The 21,688-nt window shown below is 39.1% G+C and overlaps 1 protein-coding gene across 10 annotated transcripts in view; it reads left to right on the plus strand.

Annotated features, from left to right (window-relative positions):
• ZMIZ1 (zinc finger MIZ-type containing 1) overlaps positions 1-21,688 on the plus strand; it is a 346,373-nt gene that overhangs the window by 197,696 nt on the left and 126,989 nt on the right. For all 10 annotated transcript variants that reach the window (XM_064716346.1, XM_064716344.1, XM_064716343.1 and 7 more), the window contains one exon: positions 10,676-10,789. In XM_064716346.1, coding sequence (XP_064572416.1) covers positions 10,676-10,789 — 114 coding nt within the window. The remainder of the gene's footprint in view (positions 1-10,675; positions 10,790-21,688) is intronic.

The following is a 21,688-nucleotide window of genomic DNA, read 5'->3' on the forward strand; positions in this document are numbered from 1 at the left end:
TGGAAAGTGCACATTTTAAGCTCAGGCAGAAAACCTCCAGTACCCATAGAATTTACTATAATTTGATTCTTTCTTGTGCAACAAATTATCTGGCCTGTGGTTTAAAATTCTTTGGATAAATAAGGATGAATATTTGAAAATTCTGTAAGTGGAGTCCCTGTCACCTTGGTGTCAGATGAGCATAGGAAGTGCTTTTTGTCAGCAGCTGGGTCAAGCTCTGCAGTGAAAGTGTGACACAGCTGGTGATATCTCTGACTTCTGTCCTGCCATTTCTGGATCTTCCTTCCAACATACACACTTGCTATTTGAGTTGCTGCTATTGTGTGCAATAGCAAATCCATAGAAGTATGCCTTAGTTTGCAGGTAAGTTTTTTATCATTTATAAAGTAGGTGTTTTCAAATGAGTTATAGTGGCCAAAGTGCTGTTAATACCAAGAGCCTTCAGCTGTGCAGACCTCTGCCATCATCTCCTGAAGGAAAAGTCTTTTCTCTGGTGGTGTTCACTCCTTCCTGCCTCTGTGCAGTAACACATTGTACGTGGGCAGGTCACACAGCAGGTGCTGTGGGCAGTTCTGTAATTGAAAAACTGTCTGGGGAAGCATTTTTCCTTTTGATTTGCAAATATCTCAGTAATGCCTTGCTGGCTGGTAGGACCTGTGAGAATATGTCATGAGAATTTTACATCTTCCACATGGTAGCAGTTTGTGTAGTCATCATTTTAAGTAGTCACCTTGAGATTTTATCTCTGCATAGATTAAGAGATTAAAATAATAAAGATTAAATCAGTTGATTAAAAGTGCTATAAAAAGCTCTGTAAGTAAGTAAATTACTCAAATGAGTAAAAAAAATGAATTGCAAAGTATGTCCAACAAATGTGCTGCTGTTCAACAGGATATACTGAAGACTAGTAGATATTTTTCAAAACCAGTGAATTTATTCTTCTGAAATTTAGAAAATTAATAAATGTATATATTAATTAATTTTTAAAATTTGATTCAGTACATATATCAGAGGAGTTGGTGCTTCCCCCCCCCTTGCCATCAACTCACTTTTATTAGATGGTTTACAACTCAGAAGTATTTATGTAGACATCCCACTTTGCCGAGTCCTTCACCTAATCTTCTACTAAAACACATTATGAAAGTAAATGTTTTTACCTTGCAGCAGGTAAGCAAGTCTAGCACAAATAAGCCTATTTTTATCAATAAAATCCATTACCAATTTATGTAAATATTATTGTAATAATGAAACATTATTCTAATAGTGCAGTGGTATTGTAACAGAAAAAGTATGGCCACTGCTTGGCGAAAATTAGCTCCTTGATACATTGAGATATTTAGGACTGAAACTACTGACTGAAAATCACAAGGGTGTTTGAGAAGAAAGCTCCTGTATCATTGCAATGCCTGCTGGAGTGAAGTGGAATGCTGCTAAGGCTGCAGAAGCCTGAGGATTGTTGCTGCAGTCACACAGAGAGACATCTCATGCTGGCACGGTGTAATAGGGAGATACTAATGGAAAATTGGGTTGTTTCATTTGCCAAGAAGAGCAAGTGAACTGGTTAGGCAGACTGATTTCATAATTCTGTTGAGCTGTAATTACAAATCTAAAGAGAGACTGGAGCCTTGCATGACTGAGCATGGCCTTGAAGAAAGAGCAAACAGTGTACCTTTGTCTTGTGACTTTTATCCTATAAAATCAGTTTGTGAGTGCTTAAGGAAAATACTTCTGACCCCTCTGATTATGTGGAGTCTTGGTAAACCATACTGTTTCCACTGCTCTCAGCTGACTCATGGTAGTGCAGGTGCTGGGGGTAAGGAAGGTGCAAAGCCTGCACCAGCAATCAGGAGATGAACATGAAGACACACTGCCATTAGTCTGCCCCATTTCCATCTTCAGTCACGTCTGATCACAGCCTTTAGGCCCCCAAGAAACAGTTTCCTGCTGAGCAGGGGAGGCTGGATGGAACAGTAGGTTGTGACTAAAGGAGTTTAATTTGCTGCATGTTCCCTTACTTAACATAAAGTTTTATCAAAGTATATCATAAATACAGTGCAGTTGCGTAGATTGAAAGGAAGACAATGTTGCAGTTCTGATCAGCAGTTAAGGAATGATTCTTGTTTCAACTCTTCTGGCTTCTGTGTATAGTTCTTGAGGTTCAGATGTTAAATCCATTCCTTACCCTTGTGTAAAACTAATTGACAAGCCAAGGTTGCAGTATCCTTTCTTTGCTCTAGCACATGCATATAGGTGTGCAGTCATCCTCACAAAACTCATGGTACAGGAGATCCAGGCAGCAGAACAGGGCTGCTCAATTACCAGGCATTCACCTTTTCTGCAATCAGTACTGAATTATACACACACTTTATACTAAAAGTGTATCAGAGAAGCATCAATTAAAATCAGCATTAATATAGATTTTGTTTCCTTACAGTTCACAACTGAACAGCTTGGGTTTTTTTCAGTTCAGTGATGCTCATATTTTTTATTTCTTCTTTTTCTCATTTGTTTAGCAAGTGATCTTGCACAGTAATTTCTTGATGTTAAAACATCTGATAGAGGTGCTGGTCATTGCTCACTATGTGTTTAGTTTTGAAAAAGAAGCTGCAAAGGACAAAGGGGGCAAAGGTGACTCCATTTGTTCTGTTTTTCATAAGTAGGAATGGCTAACATGGTCTTAATCTCTCTCTCTCTTAGTATATCTAGTGCCTCTCAAAATGTGAGCCTAATAAAATATTTATAAAACCTCCAGTGGAATGAGCCATGTAAGTGCAAGATAATTCTATTAATTAGGGATCTCTCAATCTCACAAACACAAAATTGGGAGGGGGGGATTATCTGAATGCAAAGTGCACAGCTTGAGCCTTTTAATTTTTTGCTAAATAAAACAGTCTTTGATTATGAAAAGAACTGTAGAGAATTGAACTATCTATACTCATATCCAGATAAACAAAAATCACACTCCCAAAAGACAGTGAAGAGCTCAATGCTCCCCTCTATCCTCATGAAAAAGACCATTTATTTTGAATATTGATTGCAGATGAGTTTTTAATATATTGAGTATGGCTGCTTATGGATAGGTCAAGGTAATCACTATTGACAGTAAAAAAAAAAAAGATGGAGAAACCATCTCTTTCAGGTCATGTCATTTTTTATGTTTAAAGTGTATTCTTGGGTAGTGTTGTCCTGTGTCTGTATCTGGAGCTTTCTGGCAGCCAGTGGTGGATGGGGATCTGAAGTAGAGGCCTTTGCATAGGAGGGGAGACAGGCTCATGGTTGGGCTCATTCACAGAGCTTGCTCAAGGTTTGGAGTAATAGAGGCTCAATCAATGTATTTAAGGCAAATGGCTCTTGCTGATTTGCAGGTCTCATGGCACTGAGTGAGCCATCAAATTCAGGCCTGGCAGCAGGGTACCTGTGCACTGAGTAACAGAGACCAGCTCTGTGGCCCTGTGGTTGTGCTCTGTCAAGGGTGTCTGACCAGGAATCCTATTTACAGTCCTAAGAGTGGTGATTGGTTTTCTTTGGGAGCTGAGTGCCCTTTGCCCCACGAGCAGGAGCACAGTGGTTCTGCTCCCAGTGGTTTCAGCTGAAGGGCATGTAACCTCTGCCAGTTCTCTCTGCCCTTTCTCTTCCAGGTGCTGCTCTTCCCTACTCCCCTATTTACCCCTCTTCAGCACATTAGTGCGTTTTCATGACACGTGACTGCAGACATGTCTGGATGAGCGTTAAGATGGACAAAAAATAGTCTGAATTGCCTGGCAGAATCTGCCAAAGCACCTGGCCACCAAATCCCAGCTCAAGGGTCAGAGTGAGATACTCCAGAGATACACCATACTCTTTTATAACACCAGAGTTAAAAAAGTACTGTAGGCATGGAATCAGCTCCATCACCACAAGGGAAGCAGGTCAGCTCCTTCACCACACATTATCAATCAGTTTAGCTCCAAAGGAATTATAGGTCCTGTATTTATAGTTTTGACTATACCTACTTTTATATATCAATTTTGATAGATGCTTTTCCAGTTTTGTTATTAAATTCATAGAATTACAACCATATGAGATTTTTAATTTCCACTGTTGTCAAGAAAGGCTTGAAAACCTGCATGCTTGCAGCTGAAAATAGCAAGCAGTTCATGTGAACCTCAGAGTTGTACACAGGCATTTCAAATGTATACAAAATTTATGTCATGCAGAGTATCTGGCCTCATGGTCTGGGAGAGATGGGCTTTGTGCTGGGTTTTATATACCTTGCAATTCTTGACCTGTTGGAAAGTTTTGAAAGCATAGAGATGAACCTGTTGTCTAAACTTGACTGAAGTCTCATATTTACCTCAAGAGTAAATATGCACAGTATCAGAACACTAAAAATCCGTGTTTCCTTTTGGCACCTTTCTTTGTATGCATTATGTTTATGTAAAATAATGAGGAATATTAATAACAAAATATTTATCTGGTTTGAAATTATTAAAAGTACAGTTATTTTTTTTTTAAGGAGGGTATTGTGAGGCGGGAGGAGTGTTTATGATGTGAACTTAACTGTGTCATCCTCTTACATTGATGATACAGCTCCACCTTTGGGAGAAGTTTCGCCATGCGTTTAATCCAAAGCTGCTGCTGAGAGCAGAGTCTTGGTACCTTCCCAGCCCTACCTTTTGTTTGCTGCCACTTTTTTTGAGTCGGGTCGAATGATTGTGTGGCCACATAAGGGATCTCACTGTGAGTGGTGACTGAAAGTCTGCATTTGGGAGGTTAGATCGCAGTCAGAACAGCAAGTGTGGTCTGAGGCACTGAGAATACTGGAAGTGCGTGTTTGGGCAAGGAAGCTCACAGCACCAACCTGCCATAGGACTAAGCATCACCAACAATTGTGTCCTAGGATTTAGGTCAGCTTCAGACTAGTGTTGGTATGGAAAAATGCTGTGCTGTAACACGTGCTCATTCCCATGGGCTCCCGAAGGGCCTCCCCTGGAGGTTTAATATTATCTCACACTGCTGCTGCCTCCCCTGCTGGGGCTAAGGTTCAAGGACCTGCCCTGCCTGCCATCCTGGAGGGCCAGGGCAGCTCAGGTTGTTAGTGCAGAATGGGGCTAATTCACCATGCAGGCAGGCCTGTGTCCTCCTGTGCTGGGCAGGGGAGCAGGCAGGAGAAGGCAGAGGGAGGCAGGAGCTTTCCAGCGCTGGCAGCCCCCAGTGCTTGTGGAAGAGCAGCCCAGAGTTTGTGTCCTGCAGGAGAACAGCTGCCTCCTGGATTCACTCTCCCCAGCTGATGGACCAGAATGTTTGTCAAGCGTGCAGCCTTGCCACATGGTGTGTAGGAAAGGGTTAATTTCAGAGCAAAGAAAAGGCTACCTACATCTCTCTGTGCTCTCTTTTTCTGTGCACTGAAAAGCTCCCTGTGTTGCCAGTGTTTTGTGCCGCTGATGTAAAATTCCCAGACTCGTTGATTAGTGAAGCTAGACAGTAGACAGGGTCCAAGTGGCTAACCATGTGAGAAATTCAGTGACTGTAGGCTACTGTTAATTAACCTAGAATCTACAACATGGCATAATGTCTGTGTGATAAGTTATATTATCTTCAGCAGTTCAATTAAATCAAGGAGTGAGACACAGAGCAGACGTAACTCGGCAAAACAAACAGACAACTTGAGTCAGCCTTCATAATTTGCTGCGACATCACGTAAATAAATGCAATAACTTGTTTAGCATAGTTAAACAGTTTGCTGCTCAAAAACTTACTGCATGACATCTCATTTTGAATAGGTTAAATTGTGGCAAATTAGGTCTCTGCCTTCAGTCTGATGTGTTCCACAGAAAAGAGGGAAAAAACTCTCCACTAGAGATGTCATTTGTAAATTGAAATTCAGCATTTTTTTTTTCTATAGCCACAAAGAGGAACATATGGATTTCATGTTTAAATGATTCATTTTCCATACCATTGCCATCACATTAGCATTTCTTGATGTGAGATAATATTAAAACTCTGTAATTGTTCTTAATTTTGAGTGATATTCTTGCATTGCTTACTAGACTGTTCTAAGGTACACAGGTGTAGAGAAGGGTTGTAGTCTTCTATATTTAGAGAAGATAAGGCCATCATCATTGCCATGTTTCAGTGTGGGTAATTGGTTTCATTCTCCAAAATCGTATTGAATCTTGGGTTGCAGGAAATGCTTTCACCCACTTTTCACCCACCCACCCAGAGAGTACTCAGTTGTGCTTTAGTATCCTTCTAAATAATATCTTTATTATATATACCTTTTTAACTCATAAGGGCCTGAATTCATATGTGGAATGAAGCTTATATTTTTGTGCCCCTTGCAGAGTTTTTATTGTATATCAAGACTTTCTGATCACTGTTTGATTGGAAGGGAGTAACAATTTCAATGGGTGGCTGTATTCTGAAACGTTGGGACCAAAAATTGCCACATGTCAGCTGTTGTATGTAACTCTAAACACTGGCATTGTTGCCCTCACCCCAGGAGATGACAGAGCAATAAACCATGGAGTGGGCACACAGTTGCAGTGGAATCTGGTGAACTTGGGTCCTACTGTACCTGCATCCTCTGTCTGTATGTCCACACAAATTTACAAAGGTGGTCTGTTCTTTAGGTAAATAGAGCGTTTAAGCCAGAGGTGATCATGAGCAGCAGTAAATGTTCCCATCTTCCCTGGAAGCCAGGTATAATGTCAGCAGTCCTCAGAAAAGGACTTGGCTGGTTCAGTTCACTCTTCTTTGGAGATAGTAAAATGGATAGCAAAGTCTTCTGCTGTTCTCTCTATCCCCCTACACCAGACTGTTAATTGAGTAGCTACAAAGAGAAGAGATCCCTTGCAAGATCAAATATGACTCTGTGACTCAGACTCTCTCTTTGGAGCATCACATGGTGATCCCCCCAATAATGATATGCTCACATGCATCAAGTATTCCTGTGATTTCTGTTCTATTCAGGCTAAGAGAATATTAGATTTGGGGTATTATAAATGATTAGACTGAAAATCTTTTAAGTTTTTTCAATTATAGGAATTGTCATGTTTTGCTAATAGTCTTCTGAAAAGCAAATAATACTGAAAGCAATCTGGTAAATAACTGTTTCATTCAGTTCATTGGCTTTGTTCATTTTTGCTTCAGATTTTATTCATACAAATCCTCTCCACTTGCTAAAAACATCATTGCTTGCAAGCATGGTGCTGTTAGGTGGCCCTTCACTAGCAGCTTTGAAGATTCACCAAGATGTGTTTTATCCAGATCTGGTTCATTGTCACGTTTGTCTAAACCAGCTCCTAATGAGGTGGGGTTTTTTTCCCCCTTGTTTACAAGAAGCACAGTTTCAGACAAGACTCTTCAGACGTATGCCTTGCTTCTTCAGAATGCTGCCAATAATTTCAGTTGAAGAGGATAGAGCCATGCGTGTAAAATGCTTCACAACAAAGCTGATGGATGGATCTGGCATAAGCTTTGGTTTGTACTTCTTTTATTGGATTGAGAACTGAGAATATCTCTTTATTTCCTGCCTGATGAGTATGGTAGATGTAATATTCTTCTCAGGCAGGCTTTTTGTTGTGAGGATGTGAGTGACACTGGGGCTTTTTGCTCCACATACAGTGTTTAAGTTGTCAATAAATAAAAATCACAGCAGGCATTTGGAATGTTTTCTTATGTAACTGAGGGAAGGAATTGCACCTGCCTTCATGCTTTGGTTCATGCTGGATCTTCTGTTTGTTTTCCATAAAAGTAGCCTTAGCCTGTGACTGCGAAAAAGAAAAACTGGAGGAGAACCAGAATTTAAAATTATTTAGAAAGTCAGAAAGCTGTGAGAAATATGTCCCAGACAGAATTCTGTGCAACATTACAAGAAATGTCCTCAGGACCAGCTTTTATCTCATCCCATAAACTACTCAAATCCACTGCACAGAGGCAGGACCCACTGGTATTCTGACTTTTTCCTGTGTTTTGTTTGGGGTTTTTTAGTCTGTGATGGAACTAACAGAATTGCTGATCTTGCCCATGAGTTTCTAACCAAGTTTCAGTGGGGCAGTTGCATTTAGGAAGTCAGGATTTCAGTATCCCCTCTGTATTTAAGTGGGTTCTGATAGTGTCCTCATGGATGAGTTCTGATGCAGTGAAGTAACTTGCTGGAGGGTTGCAGAACAAACAGTTAAAACCAAGTCTTTGAGGTCACAGCTACCTTGGCACAGGCAAGTAAAAGTAGCCTTTTCTGCCATAGCAAAGTGCAAGTTTAGTACATGTTGAAACTTGAATCTAGGGGGGAAAAAATACTGCTTTTCAGTGGTGTTATGATAAGTACAAATTACCCTTATGTGGTGCTACACTGAAAATACAGCATGTGGATAAGGGTGTGCCCTGCTCTCTATCGGTTAGCCTGTATCTAAAAAAATTGTTCTCATTCAGGTGTAGTGTGTTTCTCAATTGTGAAATTTCATTGTAAGCTTTAGCAGATGATGTGTGTGTCTGGCAAGCGGCAACACTGGTGGGAATAAATATCATGTAGGTCTTACTTGGATTTTTGATTAGTGGCTCTCAATTCATTTCCTTTCCCACAAGGAGAGAAGAGTTACTATAAACTATTTCACATACAAAATTGCATAGGTTTCAGTGACTTTTTCTTTATGTTGTTTCTGTGGTTTTGGTTTGGGTTATTTTTTCCCTTCTGAGAGATCTGTGACCTAAGTCCTATCAGTACAGTAGGCATTCAGCATTTTGTTCACCAGCTCATGTGCCTCTCTTGCCTTCTGGAAATAGTGTATTTGATATTAGCAGAGCTTACACATGCTGTTGTAGAGAGGTTTGAAGCAACTTCTGTTTCCCCTGCAGATCAAAGTGGCCTGTGGAAGGAGCTGTATTCACTCAGAGATTTGGTGTCAGGCAGTCACTTCTCTGGTGGTTTAAGTGAAGAGTTCAAAAAAGAATCCTTTTCCCTTTTACTTGGAAGATTCATAACTCAAACTACTGGCTCTGTTCATGGGATTTTTTTTACATGAAGCCTTACAATATGGCTTCTTACATGTACTCACTTGAATTCTTGCCTTTCATCTGTATACACATTCATTCGACTCCTCCACCAATAATTATATGATCAGGTAGCGATGTAATTCTGAAATGCAGCCTAGGTAAAGCTCTCACTGGTTGGTTGTGTGAGCTGTACCCCTGTTGGTAGAGCAGAGGTAGAAACCCACTTTGCACAATGCCTGTCTGCTTTTTCAAATTCTGCTATTGTTTTAAAAATCCATGCCCTGCATGTCAGTCATCCCTTGTTAGAACAAGGCCTCTGACCAAGAGCGTTTATTGAATAAGAATTATCTAATGGAATGTGGTCCAAAAGCTCACAGACTGGGAAATCCTGAAAACCTGCCATAGCAGGAATTTTTTTTCCCCTTCATTTGTCATGATGTTAATATATGCAGCTACTCAGGCATGAGGGGATGAAGGGAGAAAAAATAGGTTGTGAACATTATAGTTGATCCCGATGCTTAGAAATGAGCAGTCATGTTTTCCCAAATTATGCAACTGATTTAAAAGTAATGATATATTTTAAAAATTATGCCCCTGAGATTTGTGCCTCCCAGATAAAACACTCATATCATTTTCATATTTTTCTCAGCAATTCCAAGAATTATAAAACCACTACTTAGTAAAACCCAACAATTCCTAAATGCTCTCTATTCTTGTTGTTTCTGGAGTTTTCACTGACACATCTACCATCACCAGAACTGGAGAATTTAGTAACAATATTACTGTTGTAAATTGAATTCCTTCTTTTCTGTGCCATCCCTCTCCTGCAGCTAAAATTTTGGAATACTTTGGCAATGTAGACAGTGAGAACAATAGTATAGGTAAGTTTACTAAGTGCCTCTAAAATCAGGACTTCCTATTGTTCAGTAAAAAGGCAGAAATTAATGTGGTAGTCAAGAATAAAAAATCCATTGCTGATGCAAATTTCAAAACAAAATCAGATTTAGTTTTTTTCCCCTTTCAAAATCCTGCCACCCTCTTCAGGAGAGGTAGGATTCCCCTCTGAAATGTCTGCATGCCTTCTGTGCGTGTGAAAGCATTTTCAGTTAAGAAATAACCCTCAGTTTTTCATGATGCTGAAGCTGATCACCCTAATTGCTTATAATGATGTCACAAGCAGTGAAGCCAAGGTTCCTGGAAGGGATTGGTACAGTGAGTGTGCTTCTCACTGGCACTGGCATTTCTGAGTCTGTCACATTTGCCTCATTGGCCAGCAGCAAAGATTGAAATCTTGATTATTGGAAGGTGCTGTGCTGCCATGTCCCAGCAGTGGGGCATAAACACACATCAAAGACGTTGAACCCAAGACTAAAAGTTCCCTTAATTTGGGCTCAGACAATTTGGGTTTCCAAGTGGAATCCACTATGATTTGCAGGTGGCAGAGGTGGTGCTGTGGAGAGAGAGTTTGGGGAGCTCTGGTATTTCAGCTACAGCTTGTCTCTAACTCAAGTCATGTCAGTGAATGGTGTAAGTATTAATAAGAATGAAGCAGGATTTTCTGCATTCACTGTGCCGTTGAAAGTCTTGCTTTTGAATTAGGTGCTCTTCCTAGTTGCCAGACTTTGCAATAAAGTGATGTAGAAAGGAATATGTCAGCCCTCATATATGCTATTTACCATGTTGCTTTGCCTTTCCTTTGCAGCACTTACAGAACCCAGCAAACTTCCATAATGCAGCAACAGAGCTCCTGGACTGGTGTGGAGACCCCAGAGCCTTCCAGAGACCGTTTGAGCAGAGCCTGATGGGCTGTTTGACGGTATGTCCACCCTGCTGTCACAGGGGCTCCAGTTCTGTTTTATTCTCTGTTCACTCTCTCGTGGCCAAGGGAACTTGATTTTCAGAATCTGCATTTTAAGGGAATTTTTGTCATTTTACCTTTAATACATAAAGCCAGACCCTAAGACCTGTTTATTTGACTCCATTGCTTAACAGGAAGCCAAATGCAATAAGAAGAAGTTGGAGCATAAGAGGGCTAAACATTTTTAGTTAGATTACTTACAAATGCACAGGCTGGTTTATTTGTTATACACATACAGTATTATCTCATGATGTGAAATTGCTAATGTTTTTATAGAGTGATGAACTTCCCAGGTATTTATTTTCCTTTGGCATTTTTGGTAGGGCTGAAGGACCACTTGCCTTTTATTCTATGTATGCTGTGCATCCAGCTAACCAGTGTTTCTGACATGCCTGCTTAGCTTACTTTGTTACATGAATTGACTGCAGGTCTCATCCTGACATACTAATTCCAACAATTCCATTGATTTCAGTGCTTTTCTTTTCATTCACTTTTCATTAAGACCACTGTAGTTCCTAAGCAACTTCATTATAATGCATTAAAATAGATATTTTTCTGTACATTTTGGTTTTGAAACTTTTGTTTTCCAGCAGCAGCAGTCCAGAACTTTTATGCAGAGTTAAGACTTTAGATTAATTAAATTCTGACTGAGCAGAAGGATTAAAAGTCTCACTGCAATTTGCCAAGCAAGATGATCTAAATAAATAGTCACAAAAGTAACAGAAATTCTGAAATTATTAATGAAGGGACTATGATTTTATTTGTTGTGGGGCAGAAGTGCATGGATTACTTTCATGCAATGTGTAGCTGGTATACATGAAACAGACATTAAGACTGAAATTGAGTTGCCTGAAATCCAAATGTTAAGGAATGGCTCCATCTTAGTGTGCTCCAGTGTATAGCATCCCTCAGATTTGTATGTCAGAAAGTTAGAATAAATCCAGTTATAATAGGAGATGCATATAATCTTCCAGCTGGAAAAAGATAAAATAAAGGAAGTTAAAAATGGTAAAGTCCAAAGAAAGACTATTTAACAATCCTGTTTGAAGTAAAAGTTATCAGTAGCATCAATTATGAGAAAATGCACATCATGTCTAATAGACCATAACTATATTTTATTTAGGCTTTTTAACAACTTTGTTAGCATTTTTCAGGGTAGCTTTTGGGAAAACAGGTATTCACCTCAGGTATAACTGGGCAATCTGTGCACAGTATTTCTCTGCAGCCCTTGCTGGAACATTGTGAGTCTGACCTGCGACTTCCTTGCTGTTTAAATCTTTTCTTTCTACATGAGCAGATCTTCAGCCCTGCCCAAGTGAAGGGTCAAAATAAGGTCTGACTGCCAGTGATTCATTCTCCTCACAATGTACAGAAAGTGGGCAGGAAATGTTCCATGAAAACTGGTGAGGTAAAACACAATACGTGGTTTTCAGTGTGTTGAAATAAAAATACTGTTTTTCTTCTGTCAAGGATGAAATAAAATAACCAGTATTACCATCTAAGTACTGTTAATATGTGAACCACATGTATTACTTTGCTTCATACTTCTCCCTGAAATCTGAACAGGATGGCATGCCCCTTTCCCAAGCTTGTTGTGGGTGAGAATTATCTGCAGTGTAGGACTGACTGGCAGCAGCATCTTTATCATGTGTTGTAATTTCATTACATTCCTGACAAGGAAATAACACAGGAACTTAACCAGGTGGCTTGTTCTGTGTTTGATAAATACACAGGGTTTGCAGAATGCCTATAAACTGCAATGAAGATGTTTCTTGTTCTTAATTTTAAAATCCCTCTAAGAAAGATATTCTTTAATTTCTTGTTGTGTACATCCCTCTTCCTGCTTCCCATTAAACAGACTTAACAGCATGGTTGTATCCCAAGAGGTTTGTACTTCCTGTATCATCTTCATACATTAGCAGTACAGTGGGCAAGGTCTCTCTTTTAATTTTTTTTCTCCTTATATGTATATTTTTTCTATTTAAGCTTACTCATACATAATTTCTTTCTAATTAATATGTTCTGTTTCATAATTTAGCAAACATGGATTTTTCATTTCCTTACAGTAAAAGGGGTTTGTCTACTTTTAACAAACATGATGGAACTTTAGTCTGTTTTCAGAGAAATTATTCAGAAAGTTGCAAATAAGTCAAAGGTAGCTGAAATAATGGAATATCATGAGTAGATTTAACACTAGATTGCATAGCTTCATGTTCTGTGCTATCAGGAGCCTATTTTTGTTAATGTTGATAAGGTTTACCAGTTCTTGCTTCTTTGTGAGGATTATGCTAAAAGAAAAATGAAAAAAGAATATGAAAGTATTCAATCACTGAAACAGGATTACTGTTTTATTTTGCTAGCCTTTAAAATGACCTTCAATGGTCAAATCCCTGAAAATTTCCATATTTTTGGATATATTCTTTTAAAGAAAGTGATCTCTACCATCATTGCAACATTTGAGCTGTGTAGTTCTTTAAGGCATTTAATTTGGAAAGTCTACAAATACTAAAAATGCTTGCTTGCTCATAAAGCTTCTCTTCTGTAATACTGAGAATGATTTTTGTTATTTTTATGACATTCTGTTCCATTAACTCTCTGACCAGGGAAAAAGTGGTGTATGCTAAGCTGTTCTGGAACCATCAAGAAATATGAAATGATCATGTCCTGCGAGTGGTAACACGACATATACTAATCCAAATTGAAACTTATGAGGATGTCATGAATGCAGAAAGGCAGGCGCTCTCAGGAATGTGCAAACAGTCATTCACACACTGCAGAGCTGAAATGCATCAGATGTAATGACAGAGCAGCAGAACAGATCTGTTGTGGTATGAATAGCCAGCTGAATAGGGTATCACAGATCAGCAAAACATAGGTATAATAGGTATAACAGACCCTTTGCATCATGTAAGTCTTTTGTAAAAATTAACCAATTAGATTTAATCTGATTAATAAAGGACAAATATGCTCACAATCTTGAAATAAGGCTTTAATTTAAGAAGTGGTTCTTAGAAGTAGTTCTGTTTACCTGACACGCTGTCTTTGTGTTGGGACTGTCAGTAATGTCTGGTAACTGGATAACCACCTGGATGTTGTATTCCTGCTGTCTGTCTTAGAATAGTTGCAGAAGAATGATCTTAGAAATACTCTGCCTTGTCAGTAGTAGAGGAGCTCCCACCTTCATTTATGGAGTTACTGAACCATTAAAAACATTTATGGTTTTGATAATAATATGTAGAAAATATATACAGAATAATATATAGGAAACCCATTGCAGAGGGTTTTCTTAAATTGTAATACCAGCACTTAGAGAAATCTTGATGACTTGAAAATTTCATGAGTTTGCTAGACAGCAGCTGTTGAACAACAACATGTATAACACGTGTCTAGTGTTTGTCTTGCCTTGGTGATTTTTTTTTTAATAATCTGTGCACAGTATGCAAACTGGCTATTTGCAGTAGATAGTTTTTCCACATCAGAGTACTTTGTAATTCTGAAGTTACATTTGCTACTGTGGGCTCCAGTGACATTGTGTGCAACATAATAGGAATGGTTTTCTTATTTATAGAAGGAACTCAGTATTTGATGCAATAGGTAAATTTTGCCAGAGAGGTACCTAATAAGGTATGTAAACTTCATTTCGGTAGTCAAATACTTCATATAACAGATACTTTAAATGATTACTCATTTAGAGTTTAAATAATTTCCTTTTGTGATGAAAAAATCAGGCTAATGCTGCCAAGGCCTATGAACAAAACTGGGGTATTTTGTGCAGTGCAAACAGTCAAATAGAAAAGGACACATAGGTAAACCAATTACTTGTGCCATAAATAGAAAATATTTTTTCATTAACTAAGCCCCAAAAGCTGTGCCTCTTCTGACCAAAATGTCATGCAAGTGCATCATGTTGCTATGTTCAAACAGTTCTGACAGACACTAATCTTAGAGCTTAACTTTTTGTGCTTACCCATTACAGAAAATCACTAAAGTGAGTGGGTAATAAAAATTTATAAAGAATGCTCATTTCAAAAGATAAATAATAAGTCAGGGGTAAAGGGGTAAGCTTTGGATCTGTTTTATTTCTTGCAAGCTACAGGCTGTGGAAAGGTTCCCTTAAACAGCTTTTACAGAGCTCATGCAAACAAATTATGATTTTTCCCAGAGACAATAAAATTTCTTCTAACTTGCCAAGAAAAGCTAGGTGCTCTTTTTCAACAGTAGTTATTTTCAAATCAGATAGACAGTGTGTAGGCCAGAAACTGAATTATAATTGAAGTCATTGATTCTATAAATTATTGAGATGGCAATGGATATGGTATTCTTTTGTATATAATACTACTTCTATAAGCCAGGCACAGCTGTGTTTTTATTAAGATTGAAAAAATTTCTTACTCTAGTACTAGAATATATTATGGCAAGGCTGACAGTCTTGATAAATTTAAGCATTTAATTCTCTAAAAATGTACTGTATATGGAATTACCTTACAGTCTTCTGAAATAAACATCTTCAGTTACTACACAGCAGTTTAAAAAAATTACCCTATTTTGGCCAAATCAGATATCTGTCCAAGCAGAGAAATCCAAGTACTTTAATCACTCACAGGGTAACTTTTCTCCTAACCGTTTCCCAATCCATGTGGATACTAAAAGTCATGTTTAACAGTAAGGTTGAGCAAAAAGTTACACCATAATTGAGTTATATCTCTGTGTATGGGATACAAAAGCAAAATATTGCTCAAAAGCTTTTCAGGAAAGAATGCTTTAAAGTAGACTGCAGTACAAATAACTTCCAGTCGGCATTTGGCCCAGGCTGTTTTGTTCATTTCTGCCCCTTCTCAGGGGCAGTGTAGTCTCATCCCATGGTCTGCTCTTGCCAAGCAGTTTAACATGTAAATGGTCTTATTGAACCTTTGGGTAATATTTGTGTTGGTGCTGCCTCAAAAATGGAAATGAGGAGACAGCTGAGAGCAAAATGGACAGACAGATTTACAGACTTGTCTTCAGCAAAGGACCGTAAAGGCACTGCCTTGTTCTCTTGCTGTGCTTCAGCTTTACAAGGCACCAAGTTTATTGTTCTTTAGGGCTCTTCAGTGTGTGCAATCAAGAAATAAAAGAGTGAGAGAGGCAAAGCTGTGTGCAGTTGCTCTGTGGCTGTACCTGGGGGCTTCATCTGAGAAATTAAAATCCATCACTACAATGGTTTTGGGCAGTAGGAAGAGTTTAGGTAAGCAGGATGTGCTTACCTGAGCTGGCTCCTGGTAAATCACTGAATGTGAGAGCTTCTGTAGGGAAAGCTTTTGTCTCTAACCACTGTGGCTGGGATCTGAGTCTCTCTTTACATCCAAGAGATGGAAAGACTTTCTACCTCAGGTTGTCCACAAAAATAGTAATTGAAATAGTAATTAAAAATGCCTTTCCCCCAAATCTTAATTTTCTAGATTTTCCTCTCCAAATACTGGGAGTGCCTCAGTCATGAGACGTGGGAAACTTACCTGTGTTTGTGAAAGAATATTTCTCTTTAAATTAAAACAAGCAAGCAAACAAAACACAAAGCTATAGTCCTAGCTGTACTTCATCTAAAGGTTACGGATTTCATTTAAATTTTTTGTTCTGCTTATAGTTCTTACTACAACTCTCTACTGCAGATAAGCGTTGCTGAAATTACAACTATCAATGATAAACTCATGGAAGTATCTGCTAAAACTTCATGTTCTAATGATACCAATACAATAGTACAGTAATCTTTTGAATTGCGGTTCTCTTCAGAAAATCCTGGAATTGAGACTGTTGAGACTATTTTAGGTCATTTTAAGGAGAAAAAAGGCCTAACTGCTCTCAGTTTCATAACACAGAAATCTATTTTAGCTTGTCTGATTTGGTATAAGAAGAGCATAATTGGTTAAAAAAAAAAGACATATATGTTACAAAAAAAACCCCACCCAAAACAAAAACAACACCAACAAAAAACCAACAAAAGATGAAAACAAAACTGAGAATAGCATAGTTTCAATAACAGGATGCCTCAGACTGCAAATGCAGCTAATGCTTGCCTGGATTCAATGCAGAAAAGTACATAATCAAGACTCAACCTGTGACATTCCAAAAATCAGATTTCTAATCAGATCAGGATTTAAATGTGATTAATTAGGTGGAAGAGTTGGTTCAGCATATCTATACCCGGAAAATGGGAGGTTGCAGCTGCCCATGAGAGCCCTAGAAATGTTACATTTACTCTTTTTATCCAAGACTTCCAGAGCAAAAAGCTCACGTGGAAGAAATCCTGCTCCCATCATGCTCTCCAGGCATCTGTTGAACACAGAGCAGCACAGCACTCCAGGGCTGTGTACGTGCTGTACTGCCAGGGAACAGCCGGCAGGCACAGAACACTCTGCTTCCCAGCAGCTCTGAGTGCTACCAAATAACTCAGTGTTACTGCTTGTCCTTTCACTTTGTGCTCTCCTGAAGCCCTTTCAACCTCAACTTCGGTAGGCTTGTCATGGGTTATCTAAAACTCATCGAGATCCCTGCTCTCCAAAGTGAAGTGTTTCTGGAATTCCCTTGTCACTCTGTATGAGCAGTGTGTGTTTGATGCAAATCACTGTTCAGAGTGTGCCAGGACTCAGGTGGCAGCAGTACTGCAGTGACCCAGTGATCAGCTGCTTTAATTACAGCACAGTCCCTGCCTCTTTTCCTCTGGGACAATTTTCAGTGGAGAGGGTTGAGTATAGTGACCTTCTCTTCGATGTTTGTGGTGGATAGAGACATGCAGAGAGGAAGAGGATGTACAGCAGGAGATACCCTTATTCTGCATGAGTTATGTCACCATTGCAGGAAGCATCACAAAGTACATGGCAGGCATACTGGCTTGTCTTACTTTGCAAATATGGCCTTTATCCACCTTATAGAGTGGGAAATAATTTTTAAGAAACCTCTTAATTTGAATACAAGGACTCTATAAAGTCTCTTATATTACCAGAACCTACTTAATGTCTGTTTTCAAGCATCAAAGGCAAGAAACTATTTAGTGATATATATAACTTCCCTGACTTGCTTTGATTGTCTCTATTGTTGAGGCAGCCCTTCTACAACTGGAGTGTAAGAGTCTCATCAGATCAGGACTTCAGATCACAGATTTTTTCCTCCTTTTCCTACCCTTTTTTTTTTTTTTTTCTGTTTGAGGCAGATCACTATTCATGTTGCAAAATTCCTCAATTTGCTTCCTGTTTATCTGATCTTTGTGTGTTACTGAGGGGGAAAAATTACCATCTACATTGCAGAATTCTAATTACAAAATTTCTGCTGTAGTCTTCAAACTGCATTCAGATAATTTCAAGTATGCACAAGTGGCTGAACACGGAGCCGTCTGAACTAGCAATCAGCTGGCATTTTTAGTTTTGAGCAACCAGCAAATTGAATTGGTAAAATTCATTCTGATGCCAGCAGGGGGGAGTGCTCTTGACTGCTGCTAGTTAAGAGTTTCATTGAAAGTGCAACATAATGGGAAGGGAGTTTAGAAATAAGCAGTCGTGTAGCTCTCTTGATTAACAGGGCTGTTAGGTTGAGAGCCACATTGTTCCAGTACTTCGTGGGGTGATGACAAGCAGGGCAGGGACTGAAGCTCCGTGGTGAAGCTTCTTAGCCTTGCAAAAGGAGAAAGGAGGCGGGGGGAGGAGGGAGAAATACTGAAGGTAAATTCAGCAAAGAAAAGATGCTGGTAGCCATATTTGTCTGCTTTTCATGTAATTAAAACCTCACTCTCATCATTTTCTCCTCACTGTCAATGACCCTGAGAGTTCAGACATCTGGATCTCTGCAGAGCTGAGTCACAGACAGTGAATGCAATGTCTCCTTTTTGAAAGCTGTTTATCTGAATTATTCAGATTAAAGATTTCAGAGGTTTGAAGTGATCAGATTTTCTTACTGGCATTTGATGTTATAATAATGATTGTTGGCAGATAGGGTATATATTCCCTTAAAGACAGCTTAAAATAGCTGTTAATGCCCTATCAAAATTTAAATAAAACTAGGTGTTGCAAGTGTGTTTAGGAAATAGGCTAGCTTTTATAAAGTCTAGCTGTCTGGAACGTTATTGTAAAATAACATAAAGAAATATTAGGTGTTGAACCTTGAGCTGGCCAAGCATCTCTGTCACCCATGACAAAGGACGGTGATCTCAATTTATGGTTGTGGTACTGGAAATTATGTCTGTTGTTTTTTTCTTTAATAGACTGCTTTTCAATGGAATGCTATGTTATGTATGGGTAGGTCAAGTAAGATAAGTTCTTACAGCATTGCAGAATGAAGTCATGTTGAACACATGGTGCCAGCTACACACTGTCCGAGTTTTTGCTGATACACTGGATTTGAATTTGTACCTAGAGAAAGAGTATGTTTGCAAATGGTATCATGATCCCTTAGCCATAACATTTAATGGATTATTGAAATTGCTGCCTTGATCCCATCTGATCTGCGCAGGTACCTGAATAAGGCTGAAATCACAGAAGGTTTCAAATGTGTTAGAATTCCTGGGACAGAGTTCGGGCTGAGCGGGATGGCTTCAGTAGGCAGCAGGTGTCTGGAATCACTGAGGTTTGGCTTGGGACAGACCTAAGGGACCTTGCTGTCTACTCTTTTTCTCCAAGCCAGGATGTGATACAGATACAGTCTGGTCTACTGTAAATCCCCTTACCCTCCAAAAGCCAGAGAATGATAGATAGGTCTTTCCAGTGCCAGTTGATTTTTAATACTTCAAACATTTTCCCAGTGAGTCACATATACACTGAGAAGATGAATATCTGTTCCTAATTTTCTGTTTAGGCATTTAATTTTTCGTTCTTTCTGATCTGTAGTATTTAATGTGTGACTTCGGTCTCATTTTTGCAACTTTTTTCCTGGTTATAATTGTAATTTTAAACTCTTACCCTCTCCTGTTAGGTGTTTGCAGACTCTTTTGCCTGCAAAACCACCTAGAGGTTTTGCAGTTCACTCATTGTCCAAGTCAGGACTAAGTACATAGAAATTAGCTGTAACAAGCACAAGTTATAATTTGACAAAGGACTAGTAATTAATAATATGAGTAAAATGTATACCTCTGTCATCTGGGCTATATTCCCTTGTTACAATAGTGTTACATAAGACAATGTCAAAAGACATATTAAAGATATGGTAACTTGTGATGTATTCATGATGATGTTCTGTATTGCGCACCTAGTACTTCTTTAATACCTGCTTTTGTTGTCTCTCTGGGTATATGTACTTCCTGAGAGTCACCTTTTACAATCTTTAAACCAGATTTGGTACATCTCCAAGCTGTCTGTCTTGAATCAATTTCTGAAGATAATCATTAGCAGTTACACTGTTTGTCCAGGTAAATTCTTTTGAGGCACTCAAAGGTAAATTTCACCAGGATCTGCTGACCTGAATATATTAAACTTGCCAAATGTCTTGTAGCTATTTCTTTGTGTTCTGTGGATCGTGCTCCTATGATGCATTTGTCATCTTGTTTCTGAGAATTGTCATTGTCTGTTTAAAAAGCCAGGGGTCCCTTGCATACAGAGGAAAGTTTGCCAAGTACCAAGTGAGCCATGTCTGACTTGAATTGTAGACAACCTGAAATAGGGTCTTGGAAGGAGGATGTATGATCTGTTCCGTTGACCTTAATTTTGAAATAAAAGTCTTTGACCTGTCACAGTTAAAAGAAAAATTTGAAATACAGTCAATGCAAATATTTTTAAGCCTTGTTAGAAAATTCAGACAAGATGCAGCTGGCACCATGTGTTCAACCATGAGTTCATTCTGCAATGCTGTAAGCACTTACCATAGTTGACGTAACCATTCCTTGTAAAGGAAATAGATGTGTACTGCCCTATTCATGTTGAGCAAGCTGAGGCAGAAGGGACCAGAGAAAGCCTTCTCGAACACAAGTCCACCAGTTTGTTTAATAGACCCTCTTCCTGCATTTAATGGAGTGCATACAAGAAAACTGTAGATGGAAAATGACTCTTGGCAAAACAGAAATTTTATTAGAAATATCTGCTTTCTATTAAGTTTCTTTTGAGAGAAAGAAGGGACTTTTTGTGCAGTTTGTCAGTGGAAGCACTTTCTTTCAAAGTTACATTATTGTTTTTTAAATTTTTTTTTTTTGCTACTCCAAATTTCCAATTTGTTTTCCCTCACACTTGGTATGAAGAAGTAAGTAACTGTTTGAGTGGCTGACCTCTACACACTGTCAAGTTCAGATTCTGCCTTCTCATGCTCAGTCCTCATGTGGTGTTTGCTGGGGCGCTGCCTCAGCCGCCAGGAGGTGGGAGCTGCCAGGCAGGGCTGTGCCCATTGGGGTGTGCTCAGCCTTGGGATGCCTGCTCTGGAAATCTCTGCTTTCCACCCCTCTGAGCTTCATGGCACTGCTCCTCTGGCAGGGGAAATGAAGAAAAGGAAACTGATGTGATGTGGGAGAATAGAAAGTTAGGAGTCAGCCTGTGGTTAGGACTGCACTGACCAAGGCTCTGCAGTGTGTTCAGTGAAGACAGGGCAAGCAGAACTTGGCTTTTGTGGGTTTTACAGTTCTCTCTGTTTCCTGAGTTACTTCGTAGAATTTTTCCATAATTAGCAATATGTCAGTTGAGAGTAGTGATTTGGCCTCTTGCTAGGACAGCCTCAGGATTTGTAGCTTCATGTATTAAAACAAATTAAGAATATATAAGCAGCCAATGCATTTTCTGAGTTGCTGTGTGCTCACTGATGGCCAGGTCTATCTGCCTTTCTCCAGCTTCAAAATAAAAGGTTTAAAGTTTATATGCTGTTTCAAAACAGAAAATGGGAGGGACCTTTCTCTATTGTTTTACAGACTTGATTAGC

Source organism: Zonotrichia leucophrys, chromosome 6 (genome assembly GCF_028769735.1).
Source record: "Zonotrichia leucophrys gambelii isolate GWCS_2022_RI chromosome 6, RI_Zleu_2.0, whole genome shotgun sequence".
Taxonomy (NCBI): domain Eukaryota; kingdom Metazoa; phylum Chordata; class Aves; order Passeriformes; family Passerellidae; genus Zonotrichia; species Zonotrichia leucophrys.